This window comes from Melospiza georgiana, chromosome 8 (genome assembly GCF_028018845.1).
Source record: "Melospiza georgiana isolate bMelGeo1 chromosome 8, bMelGeo1.pri, whole genome shotgun sequence".
Taxonomy (NCBI): Eukaryota; Metazoa; Chordata; class Aves; order Passeriformes; family Passerellidae; genus Melospiza; species Melospiza georgiana.
The window spans coordinates 30,711,382-30,730,840 of NC_080437.1; the positions used below are offsets into that span (position 1 = coordinate 30,711,382).

General features: G+C 39.8%; 1 protein-coding gene across 2 annotated transcripts in view; it reads right to left on the minus strand.

Annotated features, from left to right (window-relative positions):
- SHTN1 (shootin 1) overlaps nt 1-19,459 on the minus strand; it is a 55,847-nt gene that overhangs the window by 26,326 nt on the left and 10,062 nt on the right. For both annotated transcript variants that reach the window (XM_058029419.1, XM_058029418.1), the window contains exons 3-8: nt 16,232-16,292; nt 12,066-12,160; nt 9,733-9,901; nt 7,117-7,214; nt 6,096-6,177; nt 4,263-4,357 (exon numbers count right to left, since the gene is read on the minus strand). In XM_058029419.1, the coding sequence (XP_057885402.1) occupies nt 4,263-4,357; nt 6,096-6,177; nt 7,117-7,214; nt 9,733-9,901; nt 12,066-12,160; nt 16,232-16,292 (600 nt within the window). The remainder of the gene's footprint in view (nt 1-4,262; nt 4,358-6,095; nt 6,178-7,116; nt 7,215-9,732; nt 9,902-12,065; nt 12,161-16,231; nt 16,293-19,459) is intronic.

Genomic DNA, 19,459 nt, shown 5'->3' on the forward strand with positions numbered 1-19,459 from the left:
ATAACTGCACAAAACACAGGGGAAATATAATCTCTATTGTTATTTATTTCTTAATTTCCTGCAGTTTTCTTTTTGTTATGGTAGAAGAATAGTGATACACTCAATAATGCTCACAGCCTTACAGCATTTAGACACCATCTAACAGATTCACAAGCAGATCATACACCACATGAAAAAGGAGGAAACATCTTCACTTTTTTTTCTCCCCACAGACTAATTGCCTGAACAAAAAGAGATGGGGGGAAAAGAGACCAAAGATTTTCCTGGAGCATACATCTGTTACCATTCCCCAAGCCTCTTCCTGGGAAAAAGCTTGATGAAACAAATTAGCATTACATCATGCTTCAAAAGTGGTAACATCCAAGCTCAGGAGAATTCATGTACTAACTACTTATGTCTCTTTAATTATTAAATCCAGTTCAGTCAGCTGGACTGCAAATTAATTATCTCCAGATACCAGTTGCAGTTGAACTATGTCTGGGTAAAGCACAGAGAGTGGCACTGGCAAGCACAGAGTTGCTTCTCCAGTGCTGTTTTTGCAGTATCCACTCACAGATGTAATATGTTAATGCAAAAGTCCTCACAAATTAACCCAAAATGTCACAAATGCATCTCAGGAAGAGGTCTTTGGGAGCTCATGTCATCAAGATAACCAAACCCATTGCATTCACCCTTCTGAGTAGTGCAGACACCTGCTAAGATGACAATGATTTTCCCCAAGTTGACAGCCACCTTTTATCCTTCAATATGGGAAGATTCAGTCCCAGAGTAAGTAAAGTCAGCTGTGCACTGGCCCAGGTATGGGATGCAGGTATTTTTAGGAAAACAAGTTAAATACACACATTTTGTTGTGCAGTAGTTACTTAAAAGCACAAACAGCTGCAGGATGGTGAAGGCATTGAGGAGGGAAAGTCAATGAAAAAATGAATGATGCACATTAGAGATTCACTGAATTGTTTTAATTCATCTGGATCATATTTCCTCTGAATGCAGCCTTTCAACTTCTTAACTGCAAACTGTTTTACAGGGTACCATAAACACTTGGGAAACCTTTCTTTTCTTTCTCCAGTTGTGCATTTTGAGCAAAAAGCCTGTGTGAGCCTCAGAAGTGAAAGGAACCCCAACAAACTGCTCAGCAGTTTCACACTTCATTTCTATTTGTCCAAAACACAGAGGGCAGGGAAAAATCAGCTCAATGTCATCTCTGAGAGCACACTGCTCCTTCTCCATGAGGTTTCCAGAGCACTTCAGGTGCAGGGATTATCTCTCCACCAGCATACACTAATAATAAACTGTTCACTTCTGCTGGTTTTGGCTGGAAGAGTTAATTTTTGTCACAGTAGCTGGTGTGGGGCTGTGTTTTGGATTTGAGAACAGAAAGATATTTTCATTATTGCATGGAGTCAAGGCCTTTTCTGCTCCTCACCCCACAGTGAGTGAGCTGGGGGGGCACAGGGATGGGACAGAGCCAGGACAGCTGAGCCCAAATGCCCACAGGGACGGGTGCCACGTGGCACCACGCTCTGCATCTGAAGCTGGGGGAAGAAGAAGGAAGAGGGGGACACTCAGAGTGATGGTGTCTGCCTTCCCCCGTGGCTGTTGTACCTAAGGGAGCCTGGCTTTCCTGGAGAAGGCTGAGCACCTGTCTGCCCATAGGAAGCAGTGCATGACTTTCTTGTTTTGCTTTGCTTTTGGGTGCAGCAGCTTTAGCTTTACTTAGGACACTGTCTTTATCACAACCCATGAGTTATCTCATTTTTAACTTCCAATTTGCTCCCCCATCCTGCTGGGGGAAGGTGAGCAAGCAGCTGTGTGGGGCTGAGTGGCCAAACTGGTCTTCAACCCCAAAATCACTTTACAAAATATTGCTGCAGGGCAGGATGTATGTTTAATAAACAACTTATGCAAGATTATTTTGTTAAACTCATGAGATTTTTGCATGTCTAAGAGTTTCAATTTGCTTCTCACACGGTGTTCCTGTGCTTTTGGCCTGCTTTGGCTGCATGTACTGTATTTTGCTCATCTTTGTGGGAGAGTGCTTTTCAGGGCTACCTCTATATTATTGCAATGGCCTTCAAGATACTCTCTGCCTTCCTTTGTTTTCTTATAAACTGCTTCACAAACAGCTGAGAGATCTTCAAGTGTCTCTTAAAACCTGACACTAGAATTCTGGTTAAGCTTGCCAAGATTCCTGTGTTAACAACCCTGTTTTATTCAGGTAGGTACAGATTTTTCCATGCCTCCGCCCCTTACACACTCTATTTATTTAGTTCTTTTATGCAGATTCCTGTACCTTTCACAATGGATTGTGACTCACTTCAAAACCTCTCTCCTTTTCCTTCCCCCTCTCCACACCACGGCTGACAATATTTACTCAGTTTCTTTAGAACCTCTAAAGAGCATGAATTCTAATGTTTGAAGTTGGATCACTTTTGATTAATTAAATATATATTATGGTGGTGCCAGCAGCATGACTATAATTAAAGCTGTATTGGGCTTTTTTTTTTCTTAATTTTAATCAAAAGCTCTGATTTTCAAGTGTCGCCTCACTCCTATATGTGCCTGCTCCCTCCATGTCTCTGCTCTCCCCCATCTGTGCTGGCTTCTGCACACAGCTCACCTGCCCTTCCCTGTCACACCTGCACTCCCCAGTGCTCCTGCTGTGGGAACAGAATCCTCCTCACCTGCCACAAGGGCAGGAGGCCAAGGGCACCCCTTTGAAAAGCAGACACAATGAAAGAGAGAAGATGAAGCCATGCCATGGAGAGAGGGAAAGGGCTGAGTCTGAGTGCATGGGCTGACCACACCAGAAAGGCAAACTTAAGGTGCTTCAGCCCCTTGGACAGACAACGTGCCCACCACCACACAGGCACCTCCATGGGATGTAGTTCTGAATTTCACTGAGCTAAAATACACATTTGGCTGCTTGAGACATACAAAAATACAAAACACTAAGATGTGCTATTTTTCAGCTGCAGTGACAGCCACATTACTTGGAGCCTTTTTCACTTCTCTAAGTGCTCCATACAAATCAAGAACAAAGCACTGCACATGCAGTGTTGTCCTTTACCCAAAGCTCTTCCTTCTGTTGACACTGCACAGCTTAACACAACCAACTACAGTGGCTTTTGCAAAATCCAAGCAAAATCCTGCAGAAATTTTGAGGTTTAAAAGAAACATTTTACAGAGACAGAGAAAACAGGCTAATGCAAGCAGGCAGAAAATCCCTGAACATCCTTACCATAATCCAAACATAGCTCCTGTAAGCACATCCTAGAAAACTTAGCTCTCCAAACACAGCTGTGACCTTGCAGCATGATCCCTGTGAGAGGAAGCTGACACAGCCTCACTCGAGCAGAAAGCTGTGCTGCTGTGGATGCAGTTGTGGCCAGAGCCTCTCTGATGCCTCAGGTCACTCAAGGGACACCATCAGTGTGAAACTAGGCCAATGACAACAGGTTTTTAAAGCCATTTTAAATATTGGTTCCCCAAACGTGAATCAGCAATGCCTTTGTTGTCATGTGGTCATGTATTTTAAGAACTGTTCTAAAAATCTTTCTGAGCAGCACAATACCACAGGAAGACAAGCAGGTACAGAAAGGGAAGAATAATACAGGCCTAAAGTTCACTGTTATAGTAATCCCATTTTGGATAAGAGAACTTTATGGAATTTAAACCTTCAAGTGAACAGCTTCTCTGACAGTCTGCACCAACAGGGGCCCATAGTCTGGAAGTGGCAACAACTAAATAATGACAAAACCCAAGAAATAGCTGTTTAAAAATAATCAGCATTTTTCTGGCATTGTACCTAAGTTGCCTGTCAACTCATCAGTCAATTACAGAAAGTACTTTCAACATAATCTTTCAAAATGTGTCCCTCAATTGATACTGTAGTTTTGCAATGTCTTTTTTAGGAGTCCACATATTTTTCAGGAAAAAAAACAGCCCTTTAAATTATATCACTAGAAAGATACCTAATCCCTCCCAGCTCCAACCACTACATATTCCACACTGGGATGTTGTAGCAAACTAAGCCCATGATAAATTTAAAACCCTGCCTTGAAAGGGGACATAGGTAAGACTGCATGAATAATTCCAAAATGCTTTATAAATGCTTGTTGAAACAGTAAACTCGTTTTGATGGATGAAATACAGATGTTACCTAAGAAGAATGGATGAGAGCTGGGAATTGAAATCAAGTCATCCAAGCTGGCAAGGTTTTGCCCACTTGCAATGTCTTTGATTTTCCCTTGACTACTCACCTCCTGTGCAAATGACTCTGCCTTCTTCCGCAGGTTCTTTTCCAGCTCAAAGTTTTCATGAAGCTCTTCATATTCCTCTACTGCCAGCACAGACACTGTTTACATGAATTAAACAAGATCAGAAGGAAAAGTGGAACAGATCAAAAGAAGAAGTACTGTTTGATTTTCACAGATAAGCTGCTATTCCCTAGCACCATGGAGCCCTGACTGACAGCATGACCTAGTTTTACATTTTCATATACAAATCTTCTTTGCAGTATTTGTCCTAAACCTCACCACATATATGCACAATTACTAATCTTCTGAACAGAGAAACAGTCCTCCTTTTCAGACTCAAAATCTCCAGTAACAGGCATCAAGTACCACAGACCAGATTTTGCCTCTCTTTGCCTCAAAAGAGCTTTACTGAATCTATCAAAGATTATGTTATTCTTGAGAAATCCATATTTGTTTACCTGGTTTGGAGATGAGCATAACAGTTTTCAAAGTGGTAATTTAGTTAATTTAATTTAATTAAAAGTAAGTGGTCATTTAGACAGTGGGATACACATCCCAGCATACCTGACTCTCAAAGCGATTCTAACTTTAAAAAGCAAATAAACAAAAACCAACCACATACACAAAAAATACCCAACAAACAACCCACATATTTAGAAAGATTTAAAAGTCTATTCATAAACTCTGACTGAAATGCACTGAGTGCACAGCTCCAACACAGTGCCACATAAACAGAGGGTACAGGAGGTATTGAATACTTTGGTAGCTCATTTTATGCACACAAAAAAAAAAAATCTTGCTTTAATTTAACTCTTCCCTCCAGGAAAGCAGGCAAATGTGAAACTAGGGGTTGTTCTTTCCATAATGCTTAGAAAAAAATTTCAGAAAATTTTTCATCTGTCATATTATTCCATCAAAATCTTCAAGCTAATCTGTTTAGTCAGCTGTTCTGAAGTTTGGTGTTTTGAGAGCCTTCAAGTACTGCCTGTCGTAGGTTAAGAAATGCAGACACATGGAAGGGGTAAGAGATGGACACCTGGAGAAAGCTTACAGGATATGCTCTAGTAGATTTCAGCCACTTCAGGAAAATGGAAAACACCCAATGATGCTTTTTACCAAACAATTTTTAATTTTTTAAGGCTTAGTAAGCAGCAAAAGGAAAAGGCAGAGTAATCTAAAACCTAAAAACTTTTCCCTCTCCTCTAAATTTCTTTGGAATCAACCATTACTCATATAGAAGCATGCACCCTCATTAAGCAAAACCCTTCCTTTTTTGAGCTATATCTCTTTTTAGTCTTTCCCTGCCCTGGTTTTACCTCTCTTCTCTTTCCAGTAAAGGAAACTTCATTATTTTCTTCCATAACTTGGAAATCTTAATTCTCACATTCTAGCACTCCTGCCTTTTTCTCATCCTCTGAACATAAAACAAGTTACTCCCAAGACATTAGACATTCAAAATGAGAAGCTGTATCCCAATGAAAAGGAAGACCGGTGTAATAATTTAGGAAAGCAGGAGATTAAGGTTCAAACCCCATCTCTGTGAAGGACTGTGCCCCTGCCCTGGTTTCCCACTTGTGGCACACGGGAAAAGATTTCCCTGTTCTCACATAACACCTGCTGTTCACTTTGTCACATTTTCCTGGAGTACAGAGAGTCTGGAACAGTCCATGAGTTGGTGCAATGCCTGCAGCAATCAGGCCAGGTGTCAGATCTGGAGCACCATCACTGTGCTGTAACCTACTCTGTACTGCAGCAGAAAAGCTCTGCACTTCTGCAAAGGATGAAGCAAACTCTTGGAGATGCAGATCTCCTAGAGAACGTGCTGAGACTACACACCTCTGTTACATTTCTCCAACAGTTTTTGTTGCTTATTAACTTCGGTCGTCAAAACAGCCTTTTCTTCTTTCAACTTATTCACCTAGAAAAGTATAAAGAACACATCAAAACCAAGAGCATTTCAGTTAATGGCACCAGGCATACAGCACATACAGAATTCAAGCAGTATTTTGCTGTCAGTAGCTCTGTTTCCTAGGTTTGGCTGGATGCTGGGGTTTCCAGTGGGATGGAAAGCATTTTTACTCCACCTTACAGATGTTGTAACAGATGTCACAAAAGGGTTATGAACTAATCCTCCCATGGTATGTTTCAGTCACAGCTGCAAATACATGATCTTTGGAACCTTTCAGGATCAGGTGCCACAGCACCTGGCTGGAAAGGAACTTGACTGTGTGCATTTTAATATAGTCAGAGCCCTGTTTTGGTTGTTTTTTTCCTGGGCTCTGTCTATTGTCCAAGTGCTGTCAGCTGTGTCTTTCTGAATGCAAGTGCTGCATGGACAGGAAGAACCACGAAGTCCTGATTTGCATCAGTACATGGCTTATCCAGTTTTCAAGCAGGAATGAAACTCTGCTGGCTTAAAAAGCCAATTTGCTGGTCTAATTATGATGACACAGCACTGCCAATGGCTGAACTTAAGGATATATTCACAGAAGTAGCACCAGTGATTAAACTATGTGTACTTCAAAAGTATTTCTGACACATCTATGGGTTTAAGGAAATCCAGAAAACCCTGCAGGCTGTGATGGGTGAGGGGCTGTCAGGAAGGGGACCTGACAGTTGTAATATGGGCTTAGATCAAACAGGTAAGGAGAAGTCATGTGCCAGCTACAGTGGCACTGGACTGTGATGCAGAGGATCCCTTCCAGGGACATGCCCTACGTGATCCATCACTGGCAGGACTTGAGATTAGACAGTATTCAATTAACTTCACAACTGTTTTCAGCAAAATAAGCTAAAAGTTACAGAAAGGACAGACTCCAGGCTAACATGGTCTCGCCTTCCATGGTACAATACATACTTCTTCAATTACTTCTGCAAGTTTGCACCTCAGGTTTTCCAGTTCAATGGCCAAGGTCTTCTTTTCCTCATGAACAGATATGATTTGATCTCGCAGCTCTAGGGTTTGAGGAAGGAAATGAAGAATATATTTCATTGGAAAAACAACAACAAAGGAAATGTCACAGCAATGCAAGTACAGTTGAGTATGAAACACCTGAACTACGTATCAAGCATCAGTTGTAACCAAGGAACTTCCTCAATAATTTATGAGCTTTGCATAAGTGTCAAGTAACAGATCTATAACTGGGTCACAGTTTCAGATTTACTCTGTTGAAGTAAGCTCCTTGTTCAGGCCTGCTGTCTTTATTTGCATTTTGAATGATTCATTTCCTGCTACAACATGGCCAATCCCGCCACCACAGAGGGTCCTAAGTCCTGTTCTTGAGACAGTCACATCACAGACACTCTGGTATGGAGGCAGCAGAAAGCAATTTTTAAGAAGCATCCTTTAAAACAAATTAATACACTTCAATTCTTTTTGGATCGTGAGCTCTTGTCACAAGGGAAATAAACAAAACAACAGGCAGTTAATACTTGGGAGGTTTTCACAGAAGAAATTGTCCTGAACAGCTGCCAATTTATAGCCTTTGTAACATTATGTGAACAGAGTTAGAATATAACCTTTACTGATGGAAGAGCTAATGCTTGTAATTTTCCCCTCAGAATTTTTGTTCCTTAATTATTAAAATATGAAATAAATTAAATTCACAATGGAATAAAACACTTGATTATAATCACTTCTTAACAGGAGATCAGTTTGCATACATAATATATCAAGGTTTAGGTTAACATAAAATCACCACAAAAATCAAAATTTATTGATATATATTAGCTTTCAGTAAGTGCTCTCATTCCCCACCTGCTTCCAGTATTTCACAGCACTGCTGTTCATTGAACACCAGCCATGAGTTGAGAAAATTGTGGCTAATCAATTGCACATGATGATGTGACATGCTAAATGTCATTCTGGTAGGTCTCACATCTTGAAAATGTCCATTCTACACCAGCATCCCCCTCCCAGTTCTGAGGCCTCAGATTTATTTTCCTCTAAATTAAAAGCCTACACTTTTTAAAGTAAATAAAAAGACCTGTTTTCCCAGAAGATTTTTGATACAGCTTGTCCATTTTATGGATTTGTGTTCTCCAGAGAAATTAATGGGGAAAAAAGTCTCACTGAAACTTATGAGACTTGGTTTAATTCTGGTTTTACAATGCATGTATCAACCTCACTATGCAGAGAAGAAATCACATCTACAGACCACAGAGAGCCTCAGGTTTTACTACCTTATTTGTGTATCCTTACAGAAAAGTGGTGGGGGAGAAGGACTCACTCCAAGAAACAGCCAATACTTTCTGGAATGGTGAGAAGGCTAAAGGACTTAGAAGATTCCCAAAATACCACTTTCCATGCTTTAATGAATTGTTCATCAAGACAGAAAGCAGATACATCAAAACCTTTCTTCAATATTTCTCTAATTTGACCCTACTACACTCCTCCCAGCTGATCTGTAGCCAGTGTTTATTCTCTAAATGTATTCCTGACACCCTTCTCCACTACAAAAGTCTCATTTCCCATTCAGATGGATTGCATCACACCATTTGTTGCCTTTCCCTACATCTAGAGGATGGAAAACTGATTACAGAAGGGTACTATGACACCCTATTTCTTCAGTGGGACTGTTTCACAAGCATTTTTACAACACACACACACCATTTTTCTTCAGTGATACTTTGTACCACTCCTTACAGCTGCTGCATTCAAAAAGACAACAGCTAATAAGGTCAAACTGAAAGTTCAAAAAAGTTGGACTTAAACATCATGTGCTGCTCCAAGTTACAACAACAAAAAAAAAAAAGTGAAAGCCTTTTTTTTAAGAAGTTAAACACTTAATCTTGTCACAAAATCCAGAATGTTGGCATTCCCCTTTTTTGGATACTACGACACAACAACGTAGAAAACCATGATGACTTCATCACAGGGATGAGAAATAAGGCTGATTTTGGACAATGGAAATATTAACTGCCTTTCAAAAAAGAACCAAAAATTTCTGCAAAAAACCCCCACAGATCTGTCTTATCAATATCTTTCCATGTTTTCCAGCTGTGCTGTTTTACTCAGTACAACAGTCCCTCTTTAGGCTGCTTGTTTGGTAATGGCTCTGGAATATGAGTGAAGTTTTTGCATACAAAGGTACATAATGGAAACAGAGTTCTGTCTGACAAGCTCTGAAATTGTGACATTGCAGCTGAAGGTGACCTTGTCCTTCAACTTAACTTTTATTTTTTAAGAGTTTTAGGAAATGTTTCTTTTACTGATTCAGTAGCACTGAACTCTCTTAGCTGGGTGGTCTCATTTTCCTATTGCATTTAACCTCCTCTGCAGGCTGTGCCTCCCCCACCATTTATGTTACACACTACCAACCCTCAGTTCTCAGCCATTCCAGGAAATCCTTTGATTCTGACCACTCCCAGAAGCATGACTTGGAACAAGACCAGTCTCTGGTCCACACCAACACTGCTGTTCTTGAGACAACTTCTGCCCTGCAGGTGGTGCAGGATCAGCAGCAAGGCTCACCTTTTATTTGCTGCTGACAGTGCACAGAATTGCATGATCCAGAGGTAGCTTCTGTATCCGTGGATGATTCATCCTCATCAATGTTAATCTCTTCAGTGATAATTTCCGGGCCCAGTTTGGCCATACAAAGCATACTAATTCTTTTCAAGGTTTTATTTTCCTTGTTCAGCTGAAAGGTGAGAAGTACAAACAGTAAGGACCTAGTTAGTCTGTCTTTAAGCTGCTGGACAAGAAAAAAAAATTCAACTGTCTTTTGTCCTTTATCATTAAAAGATCTATCAAAGAAGTCAAAAGTAACATTAGATTAAGTTCCACTGAACATGAGAATGGTCTGAAGACGGGGTGGTTATCCACTTTTTCCTCTGAGAGGTTTCAATTCAACATGATGGTTTATCCATGCCTTTTTTTCCTTTCTGGTACTTCTGTTTAATAAATACTGTGTAGGTTTAAATCAATCAAATCAACTATCAAGCTGACTTAATGCTGCACAGGCTTTGTGACAGCTGCTCACCTTTAAACATGTACCAGGAGTCCCAACTGAATGACCTCAACAAGAGTTTGTGCCCCTGAAAGCTCATCTGGTTTTTCAAGTTGGATCAATTGGTTAAATAAAAATCCTTGCTTCTCCTATATATAAACTACAAATTATATAATAAAATAGAAACTATAATAATAAATAATATAACAAGCTATATTATCTATTATATAATTATATATATTATAGATATTCTCTCTCTATATATATATAATATCTATAATATATATATTCTACAAATACTACTACTACTATATTCCTAGTCACAAAAGAATTATCTCAAAATTCTTTGGAGTTATTACTGTAGAGTCAACATACATAAGATGAGAGCCATCTCATGAACCAATTCTTTATGGGTCAGACCACAAGTCAGAAACCACTTAGGGCTGGATGCCTGAACACATGGCTGGTTAGTGGATGGTACAGAAGAGATTCTACAAGGCATCTCTGTCTTAATCAACAAAAACTGAACAGGAATCACTGCAAATATTTAATTCTCTTTCACTGTCCTGCATCCAGACACCCCAGGGGTGTTCAGGTAAATGTCAGGGTGACTGCCCACCCATCAGCCAAGCATTCCCTGTGCTCAGGTTTAAGAATGAAACTCAATTTTCTACTATTGATACACCATGTGCCAAAGTCAACACAGACTTCAGAACTCCAGTATGCATCTTCAAAGAAAATATACACTATACTGTTCATCTGACCCCAAATTTTCACCTAAACAATCATCTCTGATCCCCCTTATCCTCAGCCCTTCAGTTATGGGAGATTTATTCAAGAATTTATCTCCTTCCTAAGGAATGAAAGTGAGACAGTGGGGAGAGAGGTGTGAGGAGCCCTACATGGTACAGCCAGCTCACAAACAGCCCCATGGAGCAGAGGGAGTCTTTGAACTGCCCTTGTCTCTGCATTACAGGCAAAATGCAGAGAAGAAGACAAGTTGCATAAATGTGTTCATTTTCTTACTTATATGCTGATTGTCTATCTTATGAATTCTAATATAGTGTCATTATGCAAACAATTAAGTAAATACCTCCAGAAAGTACATTGCTAATGCATCTAAATTAAAGTGATTTCTTGCTGGTGTGATTTTTACCATAACTAAGGATGTACTTTGGGCAGGGAATGGGGAGGGAGGGAAAAAAAAAAAGGAAAAAAAAAAGGCAGTCAGCATTGCTAATGAAATTTGGTTCAAAATTGCTGTAATCCATTTTCTGATGAAGTGGCTCAGATGCATTTTACACAACCAAAAATATATAAGAGAGATAAAAACATTCTTTAATAATAATGCACTTCTGATGAGATGGAATATAGAAAATTACACACTTGCTAAATTCATCAGACTAGACGCAATCAACAGAGCAGTGGAGGTCACCTTTCCCCTGCCCTTGCTTTGCTTTCATAAACAATCACCTGAAATGTAATGCAGTGGTTGACTTTTTCCATTTGATTTAGACACTGAAATGCTCATTATTGTTTTCACACAGAGGAGTTCTAAAACTTATTTTCCATTTAACCTAAATGCATATGAAAGCTAGAGATCAGGATGCTGGTCCATGAAAATAGAAACAACATTAAAATGGTTTTTTTTCCTTTAAAGGCAGGAACAGTATTTTGCATCTCGCATCTGGCTGTTAGTTTTTTGCCACTTCTAAACTATTTCACAGCTCCACAAGGTTATACAGAAATAAATAAGGGTCATGCATACATTCTCAAGTTTTAAATAAACAAATAGATAAACAGGTGAATAAATAGATTTAAAAAAAAAACCCAGCATCACCATAATTCTTCTCACCTTAGAAGCCAAAGCCTCAGCACTTTCACGGCATGTCTTCTCAATCTCAAGATGGTTCTGAATACAGTTCACTTCCTCAATAACCATGTGAGAAACTAAGGGAAGAGTTCAAAAATTAGTCAGTATCTTCCTGAGATTGACACATGCCTCCCATGATCAGAAATAGAATATCTTCCTTTGCTAACTTTCATTGTGAGCAATTCAAACACAGGGAGGTACATACTTAGATATCTCCATGGATAGGAACGGTTCTGAGCATTGGATATTTTGCGTTGTTCCTTTAAGCAGTTCTCTCAAGCCATGTTTGCAGCATTAGAGGGGCAACTGTAGAACTGAGTACAAACTTATGGAAGCAGAGGACCAGCAGCAGCCTCCCTCACTCATTATCTTTATTTCAGCAACACTTGAGGAATCAGAATGACACCTTTAGGATAATCCCTTAGGAGATGTTTACAAAGTTCCTCTTCACTTTCTGGTCTGTTTCTCATTGCCAGTCTCTCTGTGCTTGAGCAGGCCCCAAAATGAGCACCACGGTCTCACCTACCTCCACTGTTCACAACACAGATTTCAACACACTCCCAAAATCTTCCCTGAAACCAAGACTGGGCTGTCTGACTGCAGCTGGAATGCATGGCTGCACATTTGATGTCACGGCTGGAGGAGCAAGTGCCACATCTGTCCTCTGCACTTAGAAAATCCCTATTACAATTGTGGGTACACATCACTCTGCCAAAGACAGGCAAAAGAGTGACCAAGCAGTTCTGGAACAAATCTTGTTTTATAACATAGGAGACCAATGTGAATCAGAAAGAATTTAAAAGCACAGATACATTTTATCTTGCAATTCTACTCATCTCCCATCGGTACATATGTACTTCATGAGTGTTAAGAGTCTTAAGGGACAGGTTTTAGGCTGCACAGGGGAGCAAAGCAGAAGACTCAACAATAGTTTTCCATTTCTCAAGCTCATTGATGCAATTCCCCCTTGGCTCCTGGCACCCTCATCCCATCCCAAACAGCAGCCTGGACCCTAATTCTGCAAGTCACTGCATGGCACAAATTCCTCCTCAGCCCAATGTCAGGATTTCAATGCACAGAAAACTTGCAAAAATGGACAGGTTACTTGCAGCAGAACAACAGTTTGAAGCAGGAACAAGGCTGGAAAATACAGTGTAAATACAGAAGAATTTTTCTAGTATTTTTCCTCTTTTTCATCAAGATAAGCTTTAAAACCTAGGGATTTTATACCACTTGGTAGAAAACCCTCCTTGCCCTATTCCAAGAGTTTTGACCAAAGACTGAAGAGAGATATTTAAGCCATCTTTGATATACAGAGGTCATCTTGAAAACTACAAAACAGAACTTCATGCAAGGAAAAAGAAGGTCATTAACAAATGTTATTTATGCAGCTTTATACTTAACATCCCCTGAAGCTTTCATTTTTGAAGTTTTGATGTTGTCAGAGGAAACTAGCAACACATTGGTTTGCTGAGTAGCTGCATCAAAGACCCAAAATCTACAAAAAAGAAAAGGCAGGGCAGTGTACTGGTAAATCTTGGTCTAAAAACTATATTCACATGAAGTCTTCTACCAGGAGTGCAACCAGACCTCTTTCTTTGAATGTCTTTTTATTTTCATTTCTCCTGGAGAAATTATCTTAGTTTTATTTTATTTTCATTTCTCTATGGAGAAATTATTGGCTCCAAATGTGTCCTACCAGCTGCTACATTTGAGAGACATACAATAGATACAATCAGAGAGAGGAAAAGTTTCAGGCAATACATCTCCCTGTCTCTTCTGGTTTTATACTACTGAGCCCTGAAAGCTTTGAGCAGTGAGATGCTTTGGGCTGGATGAAGGAGCAGTGGAGATAGAGAGCTGCTCCCATTTTACAGACAGGAATCCAAGGGCCTCAAGCAAGGCTAAAGTTGGGAAACAAGGATCGGGCTCTCATGGCAGAACTAGGGATTACTCTTGGTTCATTTAAACTTAATTAACCTGCAATTATGATTAACTCAGGGGAAAAAAGTCTTTCCAAATTAAATACAAAAAATATATTATTTCCTAAGTCTGTCCAAAGTTCTTATTATGTTAATATTAATATTCATAAAGAAGCACTAAGTGGCCTGAAACATCTCTAACCTTGACAGTTTTTTTCAGGGGTAATAATAATCCGCAGCAAATGCAGGCCAACCAAAAACCACTTAACTAATTAGTAGTTGCAGTCACCGAGAAAACATGAATCAACACTGTTATTACAAGTGGCACATTTGAGTGGCATCTAATTATGACTTGATGAGCACGATACTTGCATTATCAACATTACTACTGCATCCCATCAGGGACTAAAAGCCGCTGATGGCATTGACTGCGAGAAACTCCCCCTCAATGGCACCGCAGCACCCAACAATCTCCTTGGCAGGGGCACCCTCACTAAATGACATGTTAAGCATAATTACTGGTAGACATTGTAAATAAACAGGATTGGAAGTGAAAATTGTACCAAGTGCATAAGACACAATCTGACACATTGGAAGTGGCAGCCTTAATTGAGAGTTTCTTTGACTGCTCAAGATCATTTCAACTGCATTTCTCAGAGGACAGTGATTATAACTGTGGAGACAGACGGCATAATGGTATCAGCACTGCTGACAGAGCAGTGAATTAAATTGTATCTGCTGTTGTGTGAAAGCCTTGATGAGAGGTACAGATCCTTAGTGGTCTTATCATTATAACACAATGGTCATGTTGTCATCAACCTTGCTGGCTCCAATTGAAAAGAAATGATTGTGTGTTGAAGCTTTCCCCCCCACCACCACCTTCTATCTCTTGTGCTCAATAGAACCAATTTTCAGAGAGCTATGAAATCACGCAATAGGGCCTAAAATGCAGCTGCTTGGCATACAAACGGGGCCCCATTAAACTGGAATCACACACAATATGTGTTTATGCCAGGAGAACAAATAGAAGCTGAGTACAGGCCAAGTTTATTCACAGACACAAAGCCAATGTAGCTCTTCATCAATATAATTGCCTTTTATATTGTCGTTTAAATAATGGGCTCTATTATTGCTTTAAAATCCTAATATTCCTGGCATTTTATCACTATGTTTACAAGGTATGTCCTTTAAAAATGTGAAAGGAAGATAAAAGAAACCTATAAAATCTTACAACATTAAATATTACCTCAAATTTTAAGTCTTAACTACTTGACACTTTCTGCCACACTCCAGTATTCCTCGTATCATAACAAAAACAAAACAGGCAGCCGTTTTTCCAGAGGAATTGTACTTCTTAGAGAACATTCTTGGTTACCTAAGATCATTCAAGGCAGTAGACAATTCCTGTTGATTTCAGATTATTTTCCATAATTGTACCACACGAACTATTATAAAACAGAAGTGAGCAAATTCCTCTTTAACACAGTCACACAAAAGTACAGACCATGTGATTTCCTCCTCCTGCATTAACTTCATCCACATTTCTGATGCTTCACCGTGCAGTTCACTGTACTGGCACAAACCAGATGTAACAGACCACAATCCCATTGTAATTGTCTCTTCTAAGGAGCTATTCCACTAGGATACTTCCACTCCCATTAGATGTGCTTTGTTGCTTCCAGACACCACACAGTTTCAATAGAACCATTACCATAAAAGTGCAAAACTGAATATTGAGGTTCTCACAGCCCAGGCGAGATAGAACTTGCTCTAAAAATTAGCACCTGAGAACAGTTCATCCTAAAAACCTTTCCTGGTGTGTCTGTGCTTAAAGTAGTATTAGTCCTTCATTAAAAAAAATGGCCATTTTAATAATTATTATTATTATTATTATTAGGAATCTCAGCATCAAATCACTTCAAGCATGCATCATTCCAAAAGTCACTTGCAGGATCCAGGTGAGATAGAGCCACCTTTGCACCACTGTATTTTCACCACTTTGCACCTTGAGAGTGACTACCCGTGACAGAGAGTACAAATGCTGCAAAAGCATTTATTCTGACTACTGTGGGCAAAGTCTCACTGGATTAGCTCCTTAAACTCAGCTTGCAAGAAGAAACAGCAAGTGGGCCTGAATCTCAGCATTGTTAACACTGCTGTAGAGTGTGCAGAACTATGTTCATAATTGTCTACGTCAAGAAAATCCCACTGACATTGTCAGCTTACTTTTCTGAAACTCCTCCAGCTTTTTGACAGCCTCATCTCGTTCTTGCTTGATTTTGTCACACTGTAGGAAAAGAGAAAATTGAAATGAAACACTGATCCCAGTTATTTAATTAGCAGTCAGTCACAACATGCAAAATCAACCAGGATCAATTGCCAGCACAATAATGTACAGAAGCCTATCAAAGCATTTCTTTTTCCTTTCAGCCATGTAAGATCAATGGAAATTATGCATAAAAAATTCATTACTCAGAGTACTTCCCAGCCAAACTGGCACACTGTACTTGATTTACGTTCTGATTCAGAGCTACTCTGAAAATATTTTAAAGAGACACATTATCCAAAACTGAAATAAGCAGTTATCCATGTTACACCAACAGTAGAAGCAATACTTTGCATGTCAAAAATAGGATTTAGGTCCAGTTTCTTCAACACAAATAGACTCAGAAAAGAGGCCTACATTTCTATATCCACCATGTGCAGGGAAAACCTAAAAGCCAACCATCAGGGACATGCTGAATTATTTCATTACATCATGAGCAAAGTTTCAGCTTTGTAGAGAGAAAGGCACTCATGTTCATGCTTTAAGGAGTTCCCATCACCTCAGTTTTATTAATTTTGTGGTTATTGCTAACACTACACAGGCTTGCAATCATTGATCTTATGATGGAACGAGTTCTTCACAAAGCAAGAATAAAACAGATGTGAAATAGAGTTCTCTAAGAAAACCCATTCTGTACGTAAATGAAAGAACTCAAAGAAATGAGTAAAATTCACAAGAGACACAGTCAGTGATTAACCACAGTGTGAAAAACACATGACCCAGGGGGAAGTATGACTGGCACACAAGGTGCCTTACACACACATCCTTCCTCACATGCAGCTGGGCATGTTCACAGCAATAAATCAACCTAAAACCATGAGTTAACTTCTGGAAGAGGTCTGTGTGACTGAGCTCCTTACAGCGCAACTCCAATTACAAGGATGCTGGCCACTGGAACAGAACTGAGTAAAAAAATAAAAAGACAAAAAAACCCAAAAACCCTGAAATGATTTTGCTCGATTTTCGGTTTTTCCACATGAGGAGCCACTTTGAGTTAGCTGGGAAAGGAGCCTGCTGTTAAGAAACAAGAAGTGGGAGAGTCTGATTCAAAGGCAGCCAAATTCAAGAGAAAACTTCTATCAGCTACAGAGGACCCTGGATGAGACCCAAAGAAGGATCTGCTCTCGGGCAAGGCGAGGATGCCACTGGTGCTGGCTTGAGGCAGATCGTGGCTATCTGTGGGAGCAAAAGGAGCTGCACTCAACAACAATCTCTCTTCTGATGGCACTGGGGTGATGAGGCTTCAAGGGACAGGGCTGAGTAGGGGGACAGGTCAGTCCCAGCTGCTGTAAGGACTGTGAAACACAAGGCAGAGCTGCAGAAGGAGCAAAGACGCACTGAGCCAGCAGTGCCCGACGAGGACTCACCATTTCCTGGGGCCCTGCTAACAAAGAACCTGTGGAGAGAATCTTGCAGAGGAGAGGTGGGGAAGGGAAATCTCTGCATGAATCTTGCTGCCCTCCCTCTGCTTCCTCAGAAAAAATGTGGGTTACCTTTGTGGCAGAAGTGCAGTCTAAGAGCAGAAGGCAGGAAAAGATGCAGAAGGTGTTTCTGGCTGTTCTGCAGAGCACAGTTCTGCCACAAAAGGGAACTGGTGGGAGCTGCTGCCTCCTTGGATTTCCCAAGAAAGACCCTGGAGCCACAATGACATATTTCACCCACACATGATTTTTCTGCACACTGCAAGCTTTCAGCCCACTGCACATTAAATGAGCAATTTAAAAAACAGAAACATTAACATTTTAAGGATCTGATCTGTTGCCTGTAGAAGTCAACAACTTTCCTACTGATGGAAACCTTGCTGTAGAGGACATAGCACACTCCCTTATCCCAACGACAGGAAAAACTCCTTTTAAAATCCTCCAGGCAGCAAAAACTCCTTTTGAAATCCTCCAGGCAGCAGGCTGTAAGGCATAGCAGCTTTCCCTGTGCAGTGAAAGGGGAAGTTAAATGACCTATTCCACTTCACCTCGAGTGCTATTTGCAGAGAGAGCTCCATTTGGACCACGGCAAGCTGACTATTCTCCTCATAACTGCCACATTTCTCTGCACAATCAGGGTCTCTAGGCTTGGGTCTCTGCAGAGCAATTCCTGCTCCCAGTTGCAGTTTTCTCAATACCTTCCTTTTGCTGCTACTGTGCTTCAGAATGAAAGAAGAAGAAGAAAAGGAGAGTGGGAGATTGCTGCCCTTGCTGAAATGATCAATGGAAAGCACTTTGCCTTCTGTCTTGCAATCAGAGCCATGCAAGCAGAGCTGTTACAGGTCCTTCCAAAAAATACCCTAGTTTATCTTCTAAGCATTAGGAAAAATTTGAGATTTTCTTTAACTACTTAAACTGTTTCAATTTTGAAATTTACACAAAAATAAAAAGCCTATAAACTATGTTTCATAATAAAAACTACTGTCACCCTTTAAAACAAATTGACCTTACCTTTAAAATTGAAAAGTTTAAAAATCCAAATTTAGATGTATGAGCTGCTCCTAAAATGCTCCAGAGAAGTCCTAAAAGTTCATAACCATCTCACTTTTCAAAAATGCAGTTTTAGGCATACACAATAATCATTAATGGACAAAAGTATCACTATTCCTAAATATTAAAAGGCAAATGTCATAACATGACTATAAAATCTTCACTTTCCACATTCAAGCACATGCAACTGCTAAGGAGAAAATCTTCATGTATTTACTAAGCTTTCCCTTTTCAGTGTTAAGGGGTAACTCCAAACTAAAGAGTAACCTTGAATAAAAATTAAGAAGTTTGTAGCTCCTGGATTGCCAGTCAATTTTCAGTTTTTAACTTAATTAAGAGTTCTAGCTTCTCTGCAAAGTAAAACAGCCCTTTATTCTATTTTATTTAATATATCTAGTATTAGTATTAGTAATCTAATATTTATACCACCATTATATCACCTATAAAACCCTAACAAAGTAAATAGAAAATACTGCAGTGCTGGACTGGCTACAGTGATAATCACCTAGTAGTAAAAATACACAGCATCTGTATTTTTAGAAATTAAAAGTCCATTTTCCAAAGTTGATTTTGTGAATAACTCCATATATTCTTCATCTTTGCAGGCACAAGTTCAGAAGATTTGTCAATCCCACTCCTTTCAGATTTTAGCCTTCT